This window comes from Neomonachus schauinslandi, chromosome 4, assembly GCF_002201575.2.
Source record: "Neomonachus schauinslandi chromosome 4, ASM220157v2, whole genome shotgun sequence".
Taxonomy (NCBI): domain Eukaryota; kingdom Metazoa; phylum Chordata; class Mammalia; order Carnivora; family Phocidae; genus Neomonachus; species Neomonachus schauinslandi.
Genome location: NC_058406.1, coordinates 187,670,618 through 187,688,346, shown reverse-complemented (window position 1 = coordinate 187,688,346; position 17,729 = coordinate 187,670,618). Strand labels below are relative to the sequence as shown.

The window sequence follows — 17,729 nt, the reverse complement described above, 5'->3', positions numbered from 1 at the left end:
ACGTACGCCACGTCGTCGAACCTGAGCCGCCACAAGCAGACGCACCGCAGCCTGGACAGTCAGCTGGCGCGGCGCTGCCCGACGTGCGGCAAGGTGTACGTGTCCATGCCGGCCATGGCCATGCACCTGCTCACGCACGACCTGCGCCACAAATGCGGCGTGTGCGGCAAGGCCTTCTCGAGGCCCTGGCTGCTGCAAGGCCACATGCGCTCCCATACAGGCGAGAAGCCCTTCGGCTGCGCGCATTGCGGCAAGGCCTTCGCCGACCGCTCCAACCTGCGCGCGCACATGCAGACGCACTCGGCCTTCAAGCACTTCCAGTGCAAGCGCTGCAAGAAGAGCTTCGCGCTCAAGTCCTATCTCAACAAGCACTACGAGTCTGCATGCTTCAAGGGCGGCGCTGGCGGCGGGGGCCCCGCGGCCCAGGCGCCCGCCGCTTCGCCGCGGCTCAGTCCTGTGCAGGCCTAGGGCGGCGGTACGTCCGCCAGCCCAGCCGGGTCGGCTCTCAGCAATACGGGCCCCCAGGGAAGTCTCCGCCAGCGCCCGGGCGGAGGGGCCGGAGGGCGGGCCCCACCTCACAGCAATAGAGGGAGGGGGCCCGGCCCCGCCCCGCCCGCCAGGGGCCTTGGCCCCTTCAAGCAATAGGGTCCTGAGGGGAGACCCACCCCGAACCCCCTCCCTTCCCCTCCAGGGTGCCCCAGGCTTTTTCCCAGCAATAGGGTCGAGGAGACCCAGAACCGAACCTCATCTCCGAGTTAGGTCTCTGAAGACGGGGGTGGGGTGAGGTGGGGAGCACCCCCCTCCTCCCTCCTCTGCGCCCCTGGATAGCGTCGCAGAGACTCAGGTCTTCCCCACCCCTTTCCCAAGCCTTCCAAGGGCCAGGCCTGCGGCCTAGACGTCCAGGGAGCAGACAGGGGGAGGAGCAGGAGGGAGGGTCCTGCAGAGGCGTCCCTACTCCTCAGTCTTCGCTGAACCCCAGGAGTGATAGACGCGTTGGGGATCGGGGAGAGAGGCGGACGGCGGCACCCCTCTCCCTTGGGTTCTTTCTGGGGCCTCAGTCCAAGCCGCTCTCCCACCCTCGCCTCGCATCCTCTGCCAAATCCGAATTCTTCCAGCCCAGCTTCCCGGGCTCTGTCCTTCATAACGAATAATAATGACGCATATCGAATCGCATGGACTTATCCGACCTCCTCCGACCCCACTCCCGCCCTGCCCCGGGGCTCCCTCCCTCGTTCCCGGGCATTCGGTGTTGGAGGACGGATCCTGGGGCCCGGCAGGCAAGCCTGGGCACGGCCCATTACACACCTCTCTGTATTCGCTTTGCGGGTAAAGCCCCCTGGGGGGGTTGCGGATGCGTCGGGTTTCTTTCTTTCTGTATTTGTACGTTTTATTTATGAACGGATTGCACTCGGGTCAGGGAAGGGGCGCTGAGGCCCCCATCCTTCCCGCCGACGCCGGGGGCTTGGGATGTCCGGGATCATTTTCCCCGCCCCTGAACCCCGCCCCTACCTGGGCCCCACCCTCGAGCCCCAGGCCCCGCCCCCACTCTGTTGCCAACTTTCGCCCGTCTATGCCAAAGCCTCGGCGGCGACCCCGCCCCAAGGGCCCGCCCCATTGGCCGCCGCCTTTGTGACGTCACTGCATGCAGCCCCAACCCTCCTCCCGTCCCTTCCCGGGGCTGCCCGCTCCCTCTCCCTCTAGTTAGTCCGATGCCGACTATAGAGCAATAATGCGCACTGCATGCGAAGCTGCCGCCGCCTCTAGAGTTACTGAGAATCAGGTATCCCCCTGCCCTATCCACCCCATAGGCCCCTAGATCAGGGACATTGCGCGGGGCCGGACGCGCAGACTTTCTTCCCCTCCTCCTCCCTACCCCCCCACGGCAGAGCCCTGCGGGTGTAATGGTTCCAGGGGCCGGGGCGGGGTGGTTGCCCCCAAGACCCCTCCTTCAGTCATCCATCACCCACCGACTGTTCATTGGGCACTTATGTGTCAGGCCCGCTGCAGAGTCGGCCAGGGATGCAGCGACCTGCAGGGGGTGCATGTTCGCAACAGGGGTCCATCGGGTTCGGGTGGGCCAAGGAGAGCTGCATATGCAGAGAAAGGCCTGGTCCCTAGACCCAACCCTGCATCCCCCTTACCTCTTCCCGCCCCAGCCCGGGTCCAGTGCTGGGTGCAATTGGGCTCTACCCATTGACTTGCACCTGGTGTTCTCAGCTCAGGTGGCACAGACCCAGGGCCCCAAGGCCCAGCACGACCCAGGGCCACCCATACCGACTCTCAGTCCTTCCATCTTCTGGCCACCTGGGCTCTGCTGTGTGGGGCCAGGGCCCCAGGCCAGACAAAAGGTGCACGCTGGAGTGTATGACCTGGTCAGCCCCATTCCAGTGGGCCCCAAGCTGCTACCTAGCTGCACCTGCAGGAGCGGACTGAGGGCTCAGCACAGCAGGGCCCATATCCCAAGTCCTCTGTACCACAACTCGGAGTCCACACAGCTCCCAAGCTGGGGCCTGCCCTCCTGTGCTGGGGACACCCGCATGCACACGCACACACAGGCGCCCCACCCTACCCCGATACGCCTGTCTACCTACCTAAGGAGAAGGCCAGAGGGCCATGGGCCGGCCAGGGTCTCCCGCTTCTCCCTACACCCCGCCGCCGTGGAAAGCCATGGGCCCCCTCCCGCCCCCATAACTAAGCAGCACAATAACCGACTTAGCGAATTCAGGTAGAAGGAACGTTTAGGTAGCACCTATTTTGTACTGATTCTACGAGTAGGGCCCGAGATGCGGGGGCCCTCGGGTGGGGGTTGCGGCCGCCGGCCTGCCCCGCCCCCACCCCCGCCTGCGCCCCGCCGCCTTGTACATACTCCCACCCGGAACAGGCCGGGATTTTTACTCGGGCCGCGCCCCTCTTCCGCCCCCGTTTGGGGCTGGGCCGGCCGGACAGACGGACGGACGGACAGACCTCCTTCCTAAGCACAATAGCACCAGCTCCCCGGAGCGCCGCACCTCCACAAGGAGAATAAATGCCACTCTTGATAGAACTTGGAGTGTCGGGTTGATGTATCCAGTGCTGGGCCCATGCCACAGGGGGCGCTGGGATGTCCGGGGGTTGTCTTCCCAGTCCTGCTGCATCCCAGAGGCAAGACTGTGCAGGCGCAGCGCTGGGAATGGCAGCCTGCCCATGCAGCCCTGGAGTCGGGTCACAGCCTTTGTGCAGAGTGCACCAGTGTCCCTTTTCGCAAGAGGGCTATCTTCGTCCTCCCAGAAGGGCCAGCTTGGCAGACCAAGCCGTGGGAGAAATCCCCTGAAGGCAAAGCAGTTGGCATTTGTCCTGTGGCAGGTTCATCTGCTCTGTGCCAGGAACTGAGGGAGCTAAGGGTCTCCAGCCTGAAGTCAGGCCCAGCCCAGAAGAGATCTAGAGTCACAGGAGTAGGTACAGCAGGGCCTGCAGACCTATGGCCTACTCTCCCTGTAGGGGCTCCTGCTGCCCCTAGGGCCTGACAGCCACCAACAAGCCCTCCTCATGCCAGTGGAGGAAAGGGGGACAGCAGAGGGTGCAAGGTCTAGCCCCTTACTGCTGTGTGCTGCCCACACCCTGACCCCCCCCCCCACTGTCTGAGGAGGCCTCCAAGGACAGCTGACCTATGCTGGTTCTGGGGAGGTGCCACCCAGGGGACAAGAGAGGCTTCCACAGCCACCCACAGCCCTTGAGTTCTAGACAGGATGAATCAAATTGAGATGAGGGGCGGGACTGTGCTAGTTAGGGACAGGGACAGGGACCCCCTGCCCCAGCAATGCCTTCTGATGCCCAGGTAGGCAGGCATAAGCTGAGAGGCCCAAAGTCTTTGGAGACATGTAGTCAAACTAAGTCTTCCCAGAGCCAGCTGTCTGAACCCTGGCAGGAGACAGGCCTGCCCAGAGTGAAAGTACCTGCTATTGGGAGAGGTCAGTGTCCAGCTCCTCCTGCCCAGGGATCCTTGACTTTCACTGTCCCCAGGCTGGGGAAGGCTTTATAGCCCAATTTGCATATGAAGAATCAGCCTCAGGGAGAACAGCTTATCCAAGGCCTGCCTTGGACACAAGCCCTTCCCCAATACCCCACCCTACACCTGCAGTCACACCTGAGTGAGGAATGCTCATTCCTTCCCAGCTTCGGGGTCTAGACTGGCTGTCTCTGCTTCTCCAGGACCCTGAGGGGCAATGGGGTGGAAGGACGGAATCCGCCTCCCTGAGGCCTGGAACGGGTTCAACCCTCAGTCTCCACAGATTTCCATGGACAGGACTTTGCATCCCAGAGAACGGGCAGCGCAGACTGCTGACCACCCTGTCCCATGTCTACCAGTTGGCCAGACCCTTCACAGGCCTCAGTGGCCTTCCTGTGGCACCTCAGCCACAGGCTGAGCTTCTAAGCTCTGAACCTCTTCCAGCCAGGCCTGCAAGGCTCCTGGCCTCTAGTCCCCTAATCAGTTGCTTCCCCTGGCAGGGAAATCCCCACTGAGCTTTCTTCGATAACCCCTCTTGTACACCTTTGTCACCAAAAGCAACTCCACCTACCTTGACCTTTCCCCTCTCCCCTGGTGCCCTCGGCCTCATTTTCCCCCGGACCCTGAGGTAACTGGCGGGGCCGGCGCGTTCTAAAGCTCCTGCGCTGACCCTCTCCCAATCCCAAAGACCCGGCCCGCCCACTCTCTCCCACAGGCCTCCCTCCCTCCAGGCCCCGCCCCCGCCGGTACTGAGGCTCTTCCTTATTGGTGCTCTTACAGCCCGTGCCTGCCTATTAACTCGCTGTCCTGTTCTCCTCGCGCTGCGCTCCAGTGCGCTGGACTGGTCCTCTCCGGTGATCCCTCGTCCACTCTGGTAGCTTCACTCCTGCTGTCACTTGCCAGCCAAAGGCTTGGAGCCGGACGTGGACGCAGGCAGCCCCTTCCAAAATGACTCTTCACCCTTTATTGACTACTGACTCAGCCTCTCCAGGCCTACTGGGAGCCTGAGTCATCAATCTTCTCTGACAGCCTGGGTGGGCCCTGTAGTTCTTGGCTCTGTATTGGAAGGATGGCACAGCCAGAAGGCACGCGTGGGCGCGCGTGGCAGAGCTCCCAGGGCTCATTCCTACGCTCCAGGCTCCCGAGAGGACCCTCTCCTTTGTTCACCCTCCCTTGGGATCAGTATTCAGAAAGGCCTCGCCCTGCCTGGCCCAGGCCAGCCAGTGAACAGGCGCAAGTTCTGAAAGACTGGATAGGAGACGAGGATGAGCCTGACTCACCGAGGTCGGGCTGTGTAGGCATGCGGGAGGGGCTCTCCTGCCCAGTCAGGGCAGCCCCTTTGGCAGGTTACTCAAAGACACCTGCCAGGTAGCCCCAGCCTGCCAGGTAGGGATGACAGGCTGGCTACCAGTCCCAGATGACCTAGTGGCAACGGGAATGTGTCACCAGGGGGCCCAGGCACTCTGGTGAAGGCGGTGGAACAGGGGTGAGCCCAGCGGGAAGGCGGTGGCCAGTCCACACGGAGAGGTCGCTAACCTCAGGCTGAAACTCTCGGTTTATTTGCTGCTGGAGAGGTACTCTTCTTGGCCTTGATCACCTTAGGAGTGAATGGCTAATGGGTTTTGCTGCTGGGTAAATCCGTCCTGAGCCCCCAGTGAACCCTCGCACCCGGAAATCCTGGATGTTCACACTCCATGCCCCATGCAAAGATGAGTGTCAGGCTAAGGTGGGGGGCGCACTAGCCCGCTTGCGGGCTGCACGGTGTGGTCGTGCAATGATACGGAAGCCGCTGGGTCCCCGCGATCCGGCACCCCAGGCTCCCCACACCCTGGCAAAACTAGCCCGGGTGGACACAAGGGAGGCCCAGCAAGTCTTGCGGACGTGGGCGGAAGGGGAGGCGGTGGCCAGGGCGTGGCCACTCGGGGACGGGAGTTAGGGGCTACGCCTTCCCTATCCCCGCAGGGCACTTCGACCGGAGTCAGTGGGCAGGGCGGGCGTCCCAGGGACGCGGGGCCGGAGGCCTTTCTCCTGCTCCATCTTTTGGTCTGGCGCTTGTTTGAACACGCTAAGCCGTGGAAAAGCAGGTGCTTCTGCGGTGGTAACTAGAGGGTCGCGGAGCTCAAGTGAGCCCCGACGTGCGCTCGGAGCCAACACGCTGGGTGGTGGGCGAGGCGAGTCCCCACGGACACGGCTCCTGGGCCGGACGCTAACGCAAGAGGCACTTCGTAAATAATCTACGCCCCATACTCCGAGCCTGGCTGAGCAATGGCGAAACCCTGTGTTTACAGAGTGGTATGAGAAGCAGGGAAGCGTCGGGGGAGGCTCGCCGCTGCCAGGAAGCCTGGCAAGTTCCGTAGAGACGCTGAGGCCCGCGGAGAGGAAGGTCCGTCACGGGCCGGACGGCCGCAGCCCCACCCTCGGGTGTGCCGGGCGGCCGCGGCTCCCAGCGTGCCGCGCGCGGGGCGACCGCGGCTCCCAGGGTGCCCCGCGCGGGGCGACCGCGGCTCCCAGGGCGCCTCGCGCGCCCGCGGACTACAAACGGGCGCGCGCCCCAGCGGCTGGCCAGTTAGGGGCTCCCAGAGCAACGTGACCGCAGTCCCTGGGCTGCCTGGAGGGCGCGCGCTGATTGGCGGCCCGGGCCAGTGCGCGGGCTACGGCGTCCGGCAGGGGGCGGTGGCGGCGGTTGGCTGAGGGTCTGGAGGCGGGGCCGCGGGCCTTGAGTGCTGCGAGCCCGGCGGGCCACGACTCTGCCGGGACGGGGTGAGGGTTGAGGCCATGGGCGACCGCGGCGGCGCGGGCGGCTCCCGGCGCCGGAGGACGGGTTCACGGCCCTCGAGCCAGGGCGGCGGCGGGCCCGCGGAAGAGGAGGTGCGGGACGTGGGCCCCGGGGGGGACGCGCCGGCGCCGGCCCCGGCCCCCGACAAGGACGAGAACAGAGACTCCGACGTGGGCAGCGGCCACTGGGATCTGAGGTAGCGAGACGCCTCACCCCTAACCTCTGACCCCTGCCCGGGGCCTTCCCCAGGTCCCCGGGCATGACCGCAGCAGCGCGGGCTCCGAGGCTGAGAGCCTGGCTCCCGGACTTGGCGTGGACAGGTGTGCCCGCAGGGCCCCTGCGGGGGAACTGAGGCATAGGAGTGGAGAGTCACTGGCCAAGGTCACCCACGTGGGGGCGTAGAGGGGCCGGCGGCAGTCCAGCTTCCAGAGCCCCCAGCCCCTCCACATATCCTCAGGCGGGTCCTCAGGCTCTTCCTGAGGGTGACCCGGGACCCTGGCCCCTATGCACAGGTTTTCTCCGTCTGCAAGGAGCTAGGGGGGCTCAGGTGGTTTGTGACTAAGGAGGTCTCTCCTGAGGGTGCCTTGGCGCCTGGGAAGTCTCCCAGGGGCGGTGGCCCTCCTGGGGAGGCAAGGCGCAGGAGGCTGGGACTGCCTGAGGGACGGGGGCAGGGCAGTGTGAGCGTCTTTCTTGTCCCTGCAGACTCTCCCCAGAGTGATTTTCGTGGGGGTCCCTCCCTCACCCAGAGCTTGGCTGGCCTGGGGCCCTGCCTCCGTTACCAGAACAAGTGTCTTCTTGCAAGGACAGAGTTGGGTCCTGCATTGGGACTCTCACCCCCTGGTTAGGGTACAGGCGAAGGGCCACCCTGTTTAGCCGAAGGACTGCCAGGAAGGAGTTGGGAGCAAGTCTGGCTGGTGGGGAGGACCTGGAAGGCCAGGGTATTGGCTCCCTCCTTCAAGCCAGCTGCAAGTGATCCCTTTGCCACATCCAGCCTCCCCCTCCCACTTCTGGCCTTCATTCTAGCCCAGGTGTCCTGGGGGACGTTGGTTTTGGAAGTGCCTTTGGGGCTAGAGGTTATCACGGAGGAAGTGGGCAATTGGTCAGTCTGCTGGCAAGGATTTGCTCTCTCAGTAAACAAGAACAGAGGCTTTCTTCACTGTGGTGAGAGGGTGGGTGAGGGTAGCTGGGGTCCTTGCCCTTGGGGTGCTCACAGTCCACCTGGAGATAAGATAATCTCAGCACTGAGCAGGCTGAGCAAAGGTCAGGAGTTTGTGAAGGCACTGTGGCAGAGGAGGGTGGTTTTACTCAGGGGGTGCTTGCTTCCTGTGGGCCTGGGGCAGTGCTGAGGGAGGCTACAAAGGACAGAGGGCCTTAGAGTCCCCTCTGCTGCCATCCAGGAGGCAGGGGCATGGCTAGCATGATCTCCTGCAAAGGTGGCAGGAGTTGGTGTCCTTTTGTGTAAGACGGGGGTGCTGGCTTTGGGCCACGTTGCCACTCTGGGATAGGCAGTCACTTCCCTGCTCTGCCAGGGCCTGGTGTCCAGAAGCCTCGTCCATGCTCCTGATAGTTGGGCCGAGTGAATGGCAGCCCCGTCTGCCCAACCTCAAAGTCTGGGCCCCCTGGGAAGAGGAGCAGGAGATGTCATGGACGGGCCTGCCCCGGGGGCTGGAGGGGGACCTGGCAATTACGGCTCCCTACTAGTCTCCAGGTCATGCAGGCTCTGTGTGCTTGTTCCTCACACCCCAAGGTCAGAGGGCCCAGCGGGGCTGACAGAGTCAGGTCTTGCTCTGGCTGCCTCCTGGGATTTGGCCCCTTGCTTCTCCTCCTTGTCCACCTCCTCTCACCTGTCTCCCTTTCCCTTCTGTTTGTTGTCTTTCCTTTTTTTTTTTATTAAGATTTTTAATTTATTTATTTCACAGAATGAGAGAGCAGGAGAACACAAGCAGTGGGAGTGGCAGAGGGAGAGGGAGAAGCAGCCCGCCCCCCGACCCCTGCCGAGCAGGGAGCCTGATGCAGGGCTCGATCCCAGCACCCTGGGATCATGACCTTGAGCCGAAGGCAGACGCTTAACTGACTGAGCCACCCAGGCGTCCCATGCTTGTTGCCTTTCCTTTCCCCATTCCTCCTTGCTCCCTGGGCTCCAGGCCTCCTCCCCTCCCTATACTTCCTGCTCACCTTGGCCTGGGCAGGTGGGTCAGGCTCTGAGTGTGGACTCATTCCTTCCAGCTCATGGCAGGGTGTGGCTGTGGGGCAGGAAGGAGGGGGCACCGTTCACAGTGCCCCGTGCCTAGGACATCTGGCCCTTGGTTCATGGGCACTCCAGGCAGGGCCTTCTGGTTGCGGGGCTCCCCTAGGGTGTTTGTTCCTGGAATGTCCTGTTTCTTCCTCTTCAGCAGGGCCTGGGGATGTGGAGAGCCCACCTCCTCACCTTGTATCCCAGGGGTCAACCCAGAGGCTGGGTGAAGGAAGTGCTGAGGAGGTGGCAGCTGGGAGGACAGCTGCCACTCTGTCCCCTCTTTGCTCTGTTTGGCCCTGGAGCTGGGCCTGGTCCCCAGGTGTGATCCACACTTGGGAGCTGTGCCCCTGGGCAAGCCCTAGACTTCGGCAAGCCTCAGTTTCCCCTTGTACCTACCTCCCAAAACGGATGTGAGGGTTGAATAAGGTGACACATGTGACGAGTTACAGTGACCCTGCTGGTTGGGTGGACCTGGGGCGCATGTGTGGGGGGCCCTGGTAGTGGGGGAGAGGGTGACAGAGGTAGCTCTGGGTACTGGGGGCGCCTGGGTGGCTCAGATGGTAGCTCTGGGTACTGTGGCCAGGTCCTGCCTGTCTGCCCTCGTCCACTGCTGACTGTACTGGCAAGGCTGGGCCCTGTGGGTTTTGGTGGGCGGTGGGCTTCCTTCCCTGAGTCTCTGCTGCCTGGGGTCGGGGATGGTCAGGAGCCCTGTGGAGGGACCCAGGGAGTGGCTGTGGGCAGGTTGGGGAAGGCCTTGAGAGCCTGACAGCGGGGATCTGAAATTTGTATGATGTTGTTTGGTGTCAGATTTGGAAAACAGTACCCATTCCCCACCCCTGCTTTCATCTTAGAGATTGCTGGAAATAAAACCAGCGTGGTCTTCTTGGTGACAAGGGGTCACATTGGTGTGAAATGTTTGCTGGATGGATGTTAATGTGCAGATGGGGGTGGCAGGTTGTGTCACAGGGTGGCCCTGGGGTGGTTCCAGTGCAAGTGAATGGGCTCAAACTTGGCAGAAGGGCTGGGGGGCCCCGTCTAGTGGACAAGCCCAGTGACCGTCCTCTCTGGGGAGTGGGGCCTTGGACTTCTGCTTGCCTCGCAGAAAGGCAGGTGCAGGGTCTCAGGGAGAAGAGGGCCTCGGGTGGTCTCACTGCAAGGCCCAGGACAGACCGGGAAGGTGGATACAAGGAGGCCTGTGACCGGGAGAGGCTGGTGGGCCAGGTGCAGTGCAGACCTTGCCTCTGCCTGGGCTACAGACCGCTGAGTAGCATCTCAGCCTGCCCAGCCCCTCACTTCCTGGCGTTGACCCCAGCCATAGGAAGACTTGCCACGGAGGCAGGATCAGCCCTGAGAGGACATCTGTGCCCGTGCATACTCATCCGAGTCTACTTCTCCTGCCTGGGGTCCTCAAGAGGTGGAGATGTGTCCACAGGAGGGAAGGGGAGGCCCTGGCCTCATGTCTTACAAAACTGGAGGCCTTGCTTAATGCTGTGTGGGGCTTCCTGGTGGCATGGCATCTGGGGTAGGGTGGGGCAGGCCGAGTGAGCCAGGAGCTGGGTTTGGGCCTTGCCCCAGCCGTACTGTGGCCCTTTCACTACCTCTGTGTCACCCTGAGGACCAGGCGGGGATGTGAGGGTCTGCTTATGTTTCCCCTACCCCATTAGTGGTGGGAACTCTGCTGCTTCTGCAGGAGAGCTCCCTGCCATCAGGCCCCTGGCCCCTGGGTGGGCTCTTCTTGGCCCCCTTAGCCTGGACAGGAATACAGTACTGACCCTGTGGTTGAACTGGGACAGGTTATACTTTTTCAGAAACAATTGGAGCCTATGCAGATGTATGAGGGCCCCTGTCCCCAGGAAGGTGCATGTGAGTCCAGTGCTCAGCTGGCTCTTGGCCTGGGGCCCGCCCTGTGCACACTCAGACCTGCACGGGCCACATCTAGGGAGGAGGTTGTTTGAGGTGGGGGCACCTCAGTGCGCTGGGCAGTAGGGTGGGCTGACTGAGCAAGGCAGATTCAGCCCCTGCCCCCACCTCTGTACAGAATTGCCTGGTGGGTCTCGAGATCCCTGGAGTGGACTCTTCCTGTGGGCTCATTACCGCTCTGTAGCCACTGAGCATGGTGGCAGCCAGAGGCCTCTGGGGAGTGAGGATGGGCTCTTGGCCCGGGGTGCTCCAGCTCCGTGTCGCCCTGGGCTAGGCAGGGCCAGCTGTCCTGCTCCTGTTTGTGGCATGACTCTGCCTGCTGCCTGGAAGGGCAGGCTTCTGGGTGGTCCTGAGAGCTTGGCCCTGCCTGGCCCCTCTGTGATCGTGAATGGGGAGGAGGGTTTGTGGGCAGAAGAGAGGGCTGGGGGTGCGTGGACCGTCCTGCCGGGCTAGGATGTACCAGAGTTGCTCCGAGGGAGGGGCTGGGGTCTGCTCTGCCCTGGGCCCTGGGCCCCAAGGCTGGCTCCTGAGGGGCTGGACTTGGCTGGGCTCTTGGGTGTCTGCAGGCCCCCAACCTGCCCCTGGGCTTGGAGGAGTGCAGTGTTCTCACAGCCTGGGGGACTGGAGCAGGGCTGGCCTGGTAGGGGGGCCTCAGCTGCTGCCTGCTTCTGAGAGCGTGTCTCCCGCCCAGCAGGTGCCACCGCCTACAAGACTCTTTGTTCAGCTCTGACAGTGGCTTTAGCAACTATCGTGGGATCCTGAATTGGTGTGTGGTGATGCTGGTGAGTAGGGGCCCTGGGCTGGTGGGGGAGATGGTGGTGGTGGTCTCCGCACGGGCCACACGTTCAGCTCTCGTCCCTGTTGAATCGCAGAGGCAGCAGGTGTGAGTGGTCTTGGGGGTCCAAAAAGAGCTGCTTCTGCTGTTCTGAATGGCCCTTGTGGGTATGGAGCCCCTGGCAGGCCTGGCCTGGGGGGAGAGGGGTAAGCGGATGGCTCTTGGGCTCAGCCTGGCAGCTTCAGGCCCTGACTCTGAAGGCACCCAGCCTCTCTCCCTCAGCCTTGGTCCTAGGTGCCCCCCAGGGAGGGATTAGACAGAGCCCTTGCCTCCGCCTCACCATGTGGCCTGGTTCCTGCTGGCCCCTTGTGGGGGTGGGGCCAGCAGTCCTGGCCCAGAAGCAGCTGGAGTCCAGGGCTCAAAGGGGCAGCCCGCAGGGTGGGGGCAGGGCGCAAGGGCCTGTCTGGGCCCAGCCCCCACCACTCAGGCTGATGTGGCCAGAGGCCTTTGACCCTTGCCCTGACATCACCACCTCTGTTTCGGGTGTGGTTCCTCTGGTTGCCCATGTGGAAAGGGCTCCAGGTACACCCACGTCCTCCCTGCCCATGGGCCCAGGAGGCTCTCCGCCAAGGGGCAATGCAGTCTGGTGGGTGGGAGGCTGGCTGGGCAAGGGACAGTGGGCCAGACACCTGCCTGACCCTCAGGAGGTGTGTCCTTGTCCTCTGGAGGCCATTCCTGGCCTGGGGTGGGTTTGTAGAGGCAGTCATGGGGGGTGGGCCCTTGGCAGCTCGGGTAGCACTGCTTGTTCCCTGCAACCCTTCGGGCCCGCCTGGCCCTTTGGTACAGCCCCAAAACCTCTCCCCTGCTTCCGGTGCCTCTACCACCCCTTTGCTGAAGGAGATGTGCATCCCATGTTTGGGGCTGCTTGCTGTGTTCCCTGTATGGCTTGGGCCTTGAGGTGGGCATTGCCCACTAGCAGCCCCAGCTCCTACCTGCTTGCTGTGGGCTTTCAGGACAGGCCACCAGGCGTGGTGATGGCACATCTGTGCCGGGCAGGCCGGGCTGGTGGCTGGGGGAGGGCAGGGCGCCTGTGTCTCTCAGCTTGTCACCTCCTTGTGAAGCCTTCCCTGACCACTGAGGTAAGGGATCCCACCAGTCCCCTGGCCAGCATCACTATTCCACAGAATCTACCACGAGCCCTGGTCAGGGCCTGAGTTCGGTGCACTCGGCAGGGTCTGTGCATTATGGGATGGAGTAGGAGACCCTCATACCTGCAGAGGGAACCCATTCCCCAACCCCAGGACAGAGCCAGGAGCCCATCTTGATGGGGGTTCTGTCCTTGGGAGCTGCTTTGGGGCCATGTGCCTGGGCTTGGAGTGCTATAGGATAGCGGAAGAGGGGCAGGGGCATGAGTCCCAAGTGGCACTCGGGGTTCAGCTGCCTAGCCCCTGAGGACTCTGGTCAGCTTCTCCCCACCCCCCTGGGTGTGGCTGCCCCCGGCACTGCAAGGACATCCTTGGGCCTGGGGGCCCTTACCAGCTGCTGCAGATACTGGTATCTGGTGTTGGGGTCGATTCCCTCTCGTTGGGGTGACGGGGGCATCACTGAAGGACTTCCTGTCCTGCACTAGTGTGGGGTGAGGTGGGTTGTAAGTCTTGGAGCTTGGTGTGTGGGTCAGACAGGACTGGGCTCACAGGATGCAGGTTTCTGTCCAGACCCAGGGCTCTTGCCCCTACAGGTGCTGAGAGGAGCTGGGTGGGGGGGCGGGGGGGCGGGGCACCCTGTGGCCAGGGCTAATGGGGCTGTGCCCTTCCTCTCTCTTGCAGATCTTGAGCAATGCACGGTTATTTTTAGAAAACCTCATCAAGTGAGTGTCTTCCCCAGGGCCTTGGCCCCGCCCCTGAGGCCCCACCCCACCTGCTCAGGCCCTCATCCCCCGATCCCCAGGTACGGCATCCTGGTGGACCCCATCCAGGTGGTGTCCCTGTTCCTGAAGGACCCCTACAGCTGGCCTGCCCTGTGTCTAGTTATTGGTGAGCTGGGAGCCAAGGAAGGCCTCGGGTGGAGACGGGACAGGGCTTGACCGGGGCCTGAACCTGCCCTATGACACTTACATCCTCAGTGGCCAATGTCTTTGCTGTGGCTGCGTTCCAGGTGGAGAAGCGCCTGGCGGCGGTAAGCAGCGCCCTCCCGCCCCCCCGCCCTCCGCCCTGCCCAGAGATGTGCTCTCCTCACGGGGCCTGTGTGTCGCGCTGTGTGTAGCTCTCCTGGGAGGGGCTGTGCCCCGGCCCGGCGGCCCTTCCCCAGGGAGACCCTTTGCCGAGGGAGTGGGGGCACTGGCTGAGCACTCTGCCCCCCCCCCCAGGGTGCCCTGACGGAGCAGGCAGGGCTGCTGCTGCACGTGGTCAACCTGGCCACCATTCTCTGCTTTCCGGCGGCCGTGGCCTTGCTGCTTGAGTCCATCACTCCAGGTGTGCCCCTTCCTTCATCCCACCCCGTCCCAGCCTGTCTCCGGGCCCGCAGGAGAGGCCCAGGCCCACCCCCCGCAGGGGCGGTGCCTGCGCTGTGGCTCTCCCGTGGGCGGTGTGGGAGGGCTGTGGCCTGAGCCTGCCTCTCCTGCAGTGGGCTCCGTGCTGGCTCTGATGGTGTACACCATCCTCTTCCTCAAGCTCGTCTCCTACCGGGATGTCAACTTGTGGTGCCGAGAGCGAAGGGCCAAGGCCAAGGCCAAGGCGAAGGCCGGTGAGGGGCTGCCCGGGGCTGGGGCCTCAGAGCTCATGCCACCCGATACTGGGCCAGACCTGGGCCGCAGCAAGGCCTCACCCACCCCCCTCCTTGCTTGTAGCTTCTGCAGGTAAGAAGGCCAACGGGGGAGCTGCCCAGCACACTGTGAGCTACCCAGACAACCTGACCTACCGTGGTGAGGACCCTCCCCGGGACTTGGCTGAAGGACAGCAGGGGAGGGACAGCACGGGCCAGGCCTCGCCAGTGCAAGCCCCACCCTTTTGTTCCAGATCTGTACTACTTCCTCTTGGCCCCAACTCTGTGCTATGAGCTCAACTTTCCCCGCTCTCCCCGAATCCGAAAGCGCTTCCTGCTGCGGCGGCTCCTTGAGATGGTGAGGATGGAAGCTGGCAGTGGGGACGGGGCAGGGGTTGGGGGGGGCTGCCAGGTCCTGGGGGGTGCTCAGCCTGCTACTCTCTGCTTCCTCCCTCAGCTGTTTTTGACTCAGCTCCAGGTGGGGCTAATCCAGCAGGTACGCTGGGCCGGGCGGGGCTGGGGGCGGGGCTGGGGGCGGGGCTGGGCTGGGGGCGGGGAGCGCAGTGCGGCCCGGGAGCTGGGAGCTGACGCGGTGCCCTCCTCTACAGTGGATGGTTCCCACCATCCAGAACTCCATGAAGCCTTTCAAGGTGAGTGGTCGGGTTCTCCCGTGCTGGGGTGGACGGCAGGTGGGGTGCAGCTCAGGGAGGCAGCTGAGCTCTGTCTCTGCAGGATATGGATTACTCACGCATCATCGAGCGCCTCCTGAAGCTGGCGGTGAGCAGCATGGGCGGCTGGGGCGGGGCGTGGGCCGGTGGGTGGGGTGTCCTGCGACCTGGTACCTACCCCCCCCCACAGGTCCCCAATCACCTCATCTGGCTCATCTTCTTCTACTGGTTCTTCCACTCCTGCATGAACGCCGTGGCGGAGCTCATGCAGTTTGGAGACCGGGAGTTCTACCGGGACTGGTGGTGGGTGGCCTTGGGTGTGGAGCTGGGGGCTGGGCTGCATCTTGGTGCAAGCCGGTCACTCGCCGCTCTCGACCCCCAGGAACTCTGAGTCTGTCACCTACTTCTGGCAGAACTGGAACATCCCTGTGCACAAGTGGTGCCTCAGGTGGGCGGGGGCGCGGTACAGTGGGCGGGCAGCTTCCCCTGTGGACCCAGGCACCCGTCCCACAGCCCCCTCCCTCCACAGACACTTCTACAAGCCCATGCTTCGACGGGGCAGCAGCAAGTGGGTGGCCAGTACGGGGGTGTTTTTCGCCTCGGCTTTCTTCCACGAGGTGAGTGCTCTGTGGGCACGACCTGCCTCGTCTCTAGGGCGGGTGCGGCCCGTCGAGATGGCTGACGCCCCATCCCTCCCGTTGCAGTACCTGGTGAGCATCCCTCTGCACATGTTCCGCCTCTGGGCCTTCACAGGCATGATGGCTCAGGTGAGCGTGCCACCCCCGCCCCCGCCTCTCCCCCAGGCCCTGGGCGCGGCCAGCCCTCGGGTCACGCGTTGTGGCCGGCTGACTGTGGCCTCCTGTCTCCAGATCCCCCTGGCCTGGATAGTGAGCCGCTTCTTCCAGGGTAACTACGGCAACGCAGCCGTGTGGCTGACGCTTATCATCGGGCAGCCGGTGGCCGTGCTCATGTACGTCCACGACTACTACGTGCTCAACTATGAGGCCCCCGTGGCAGGGGCCTGAGCTGCTCCGAGGCTGGGCCTCCCTGCCACCTCCTGTCACCTCACTGCCCACGAGCCCGCCCCACCTGTGCGCTGGGGAGGGGGCCTGGCTGTCCGTTGTCTCCTCCCAGACCCGGAAGGCTTCTCCGCCCCCATGGGGCTCCTTCCTGCCCTGCTCAGGGACGGCAGACCAGGCACAGGGCAGTGTCCCGGGAACCTGCGCCAATCCTGCCCAGGGTGAGGGGATCAATAAAGTGCTGTCCGGAGTGGCTGCCCTCAGCCTGCTGGGGTCGTCGGGTGCTAGTGGTGCTCTCGGAAGGGGGATCTGAGTCCCACTGGCCTTCCGGTGCCTGTCACCTTCGGGTGCTGTGTCCTGGCGGCAGGGGGGGGGTGCGATTCCTCCCCGCCGCACTGTCTCTGCATCACAGGAGGCAACCTCCACGGCCCAGCAAGGCCTGGCTGCCCTTGTCAACCCCGTGTGTGCATGGGTCGGGGTCGGGGCGCAGTTCAGAGCTCCGTGGTCCCCGTGCCGGGGTCCTGGAACAGGGTGCCCACGGACTTCTCCGCAGGGGACCTTGGCTCGGGGCAGCGGCTGGAGTCTGGTGTGTGTAAGAGGGTCAAGAATCAGAACGAGCAGCTGGGCCGGCAGAGCTGCGTGCCTGGTGTCATGCTTGGGCTGTGGCGCTCGCAGCGGCTGAGTCCACGGACCTTGGGGTGGGGGCTCTGTGTCTCTTGGGTGAGGCAGGTGGCCGGGCCCAAACCTTGACCTGGGTCTCCCTCGTGAGCACATGCATCCATGCAGAAGCTTGAACACCAGCCCTCAGCCCCTCCCTGGGACCCAGGAGGAACTCTCAGCTCCCCTCAGTTTGAGCCCTGCCCACTCGGTTTTCCTTGCATTGGGCTGGGCAGATCACACGTGCAGCCTGAGTGTGGCCCTCAGGAAGCCCTGCTCCCAGACCCTACTACCCGCCACACCGGACAAAGGTGGGGGGACAGCCCTGAGCCCCTGTTCCCACCTGACTTGGTGGGTGGGCTCTATTAGAGACCCCGAGGCCATGTGAGGCTGGATGTGGCCCGGTTAGAGACGTAGTCTGACGAGGTAGGTGTCTGAGGAGTTGCGTGGGCAGCGGCCTCAAGAGCCATGCTGCCCCTGCCCCAGCCAGAATCTGCTCAACCCCACGTCCTCACCTCCTCTGGCTGTGCTGGAGTCGGGGGGATGGGGGCTCGCTGAGGATACCCTTTGGATCCCAGGGTGGAGGCAGCGTCTCCCTGGACCCTGCTGGGGATGGTGAGTAGTGGGTGGGCGCCAGGGGGCACAGAGCATCAGGTAGGCTGCTCTGTCTCGTCACCCCCCACCCTTCCCCTGCTCCCAAACCAGCCCAGTGCCTTGAGAATGCGTGATGAGCAGGGACGCTCGGCCAGGAAGAGGCGTCCGGCATGCCCATCTGGGCTCCACCTGGTCCCCTTGTGGGGAGGTCTTTGGAAGGGTCCTCGAATAAAGGATTCTGAGCACACACTGGTCCTGTGGAGTCAGGCGCGCACGGCTATGCTCCGGACGTCTACCTTCCCCCCACCCCCACCCCCGCCCCCAAGGAGGCCATCATGG

At 63.7% G+C, this 17,729-nt stretch overlaps 2 protein-coding genes across 2 annotated transcripts in view; both read left to right on the top strand.

Annotated features, from left to right (window-relative positions):
• The window catches only part of SCRT1 (scratch family transcriptional repressor 1), a 3,324-nt gene extending 2,856 nt beyond the window's left edge, over positions 1-468 (top strand). Inside the window, exon 3 of the mRNA XM_044914363.1 lies at positions 1-468. Within this exon, the coding sequence (XP_044770298.1) occupies positions 1-468 (468 nt within the window).
• Positions 469-6,480: 6,012 nt separating this feature from the next.
• Positions 6,481-17,629, top strand: DGAT1 (diacylglycerol O-acyltransferase 1). Its single transcript, XM_021688862.1, has 17 exons — positions 6,481-6,957; positions 11,612-11,699; positions 13,519-13,559; positions 13,640-13,725; positions 13,815-13,867; positions 14,058-14,163; positions 14,315-14,434; positions 14,538-14,612; positions 14,707-14,810; positions 14,910-14,948; positions 15,061-15,102; positions 15,185-15,229; positions 15,311-15,423; positions 15,503-15,568; positions 15,650-15,737; positions 15,825-15,887; positions 15,990-17,629. Exons 1-17 carry the CDS (start codon positions 6,761-6,763, stop codon positions 16,143-16,145), a joined length of 1,482 nt encoding a protein of 493 aa, XP_021544537.1. The 5' UTR covers positions 6,481-6,760; the 3' UTR covers positions 16,146-17,629.
• Positions 17,630-17,729: the final 100 nt, after the last annotated feature.

Coding starts and splice junctions, on each gene's coding strand:
- DGAT1 (XM_021688862.1), top strand. CDS start 6,761: ATGGGCGACCGCGGCGGCGCGGGCGGCTCCCGGCGCCGGAGGACGGGT. Junction 13,868..14,057: donor TGGAGAAGCGCCTGGCGGCG/GTAAGCAGCGCC, acceptor CCCCCCCCCCAG/GGTGCCCTGACGGAGCAGGC. Junction 14,949..15,060: donor AGGTGGGGCTAATCCAGCAG/GTACGCTGGGCC, acceptor CCTCCTCTACAG/TGGATGGTTCCCACCATCCA.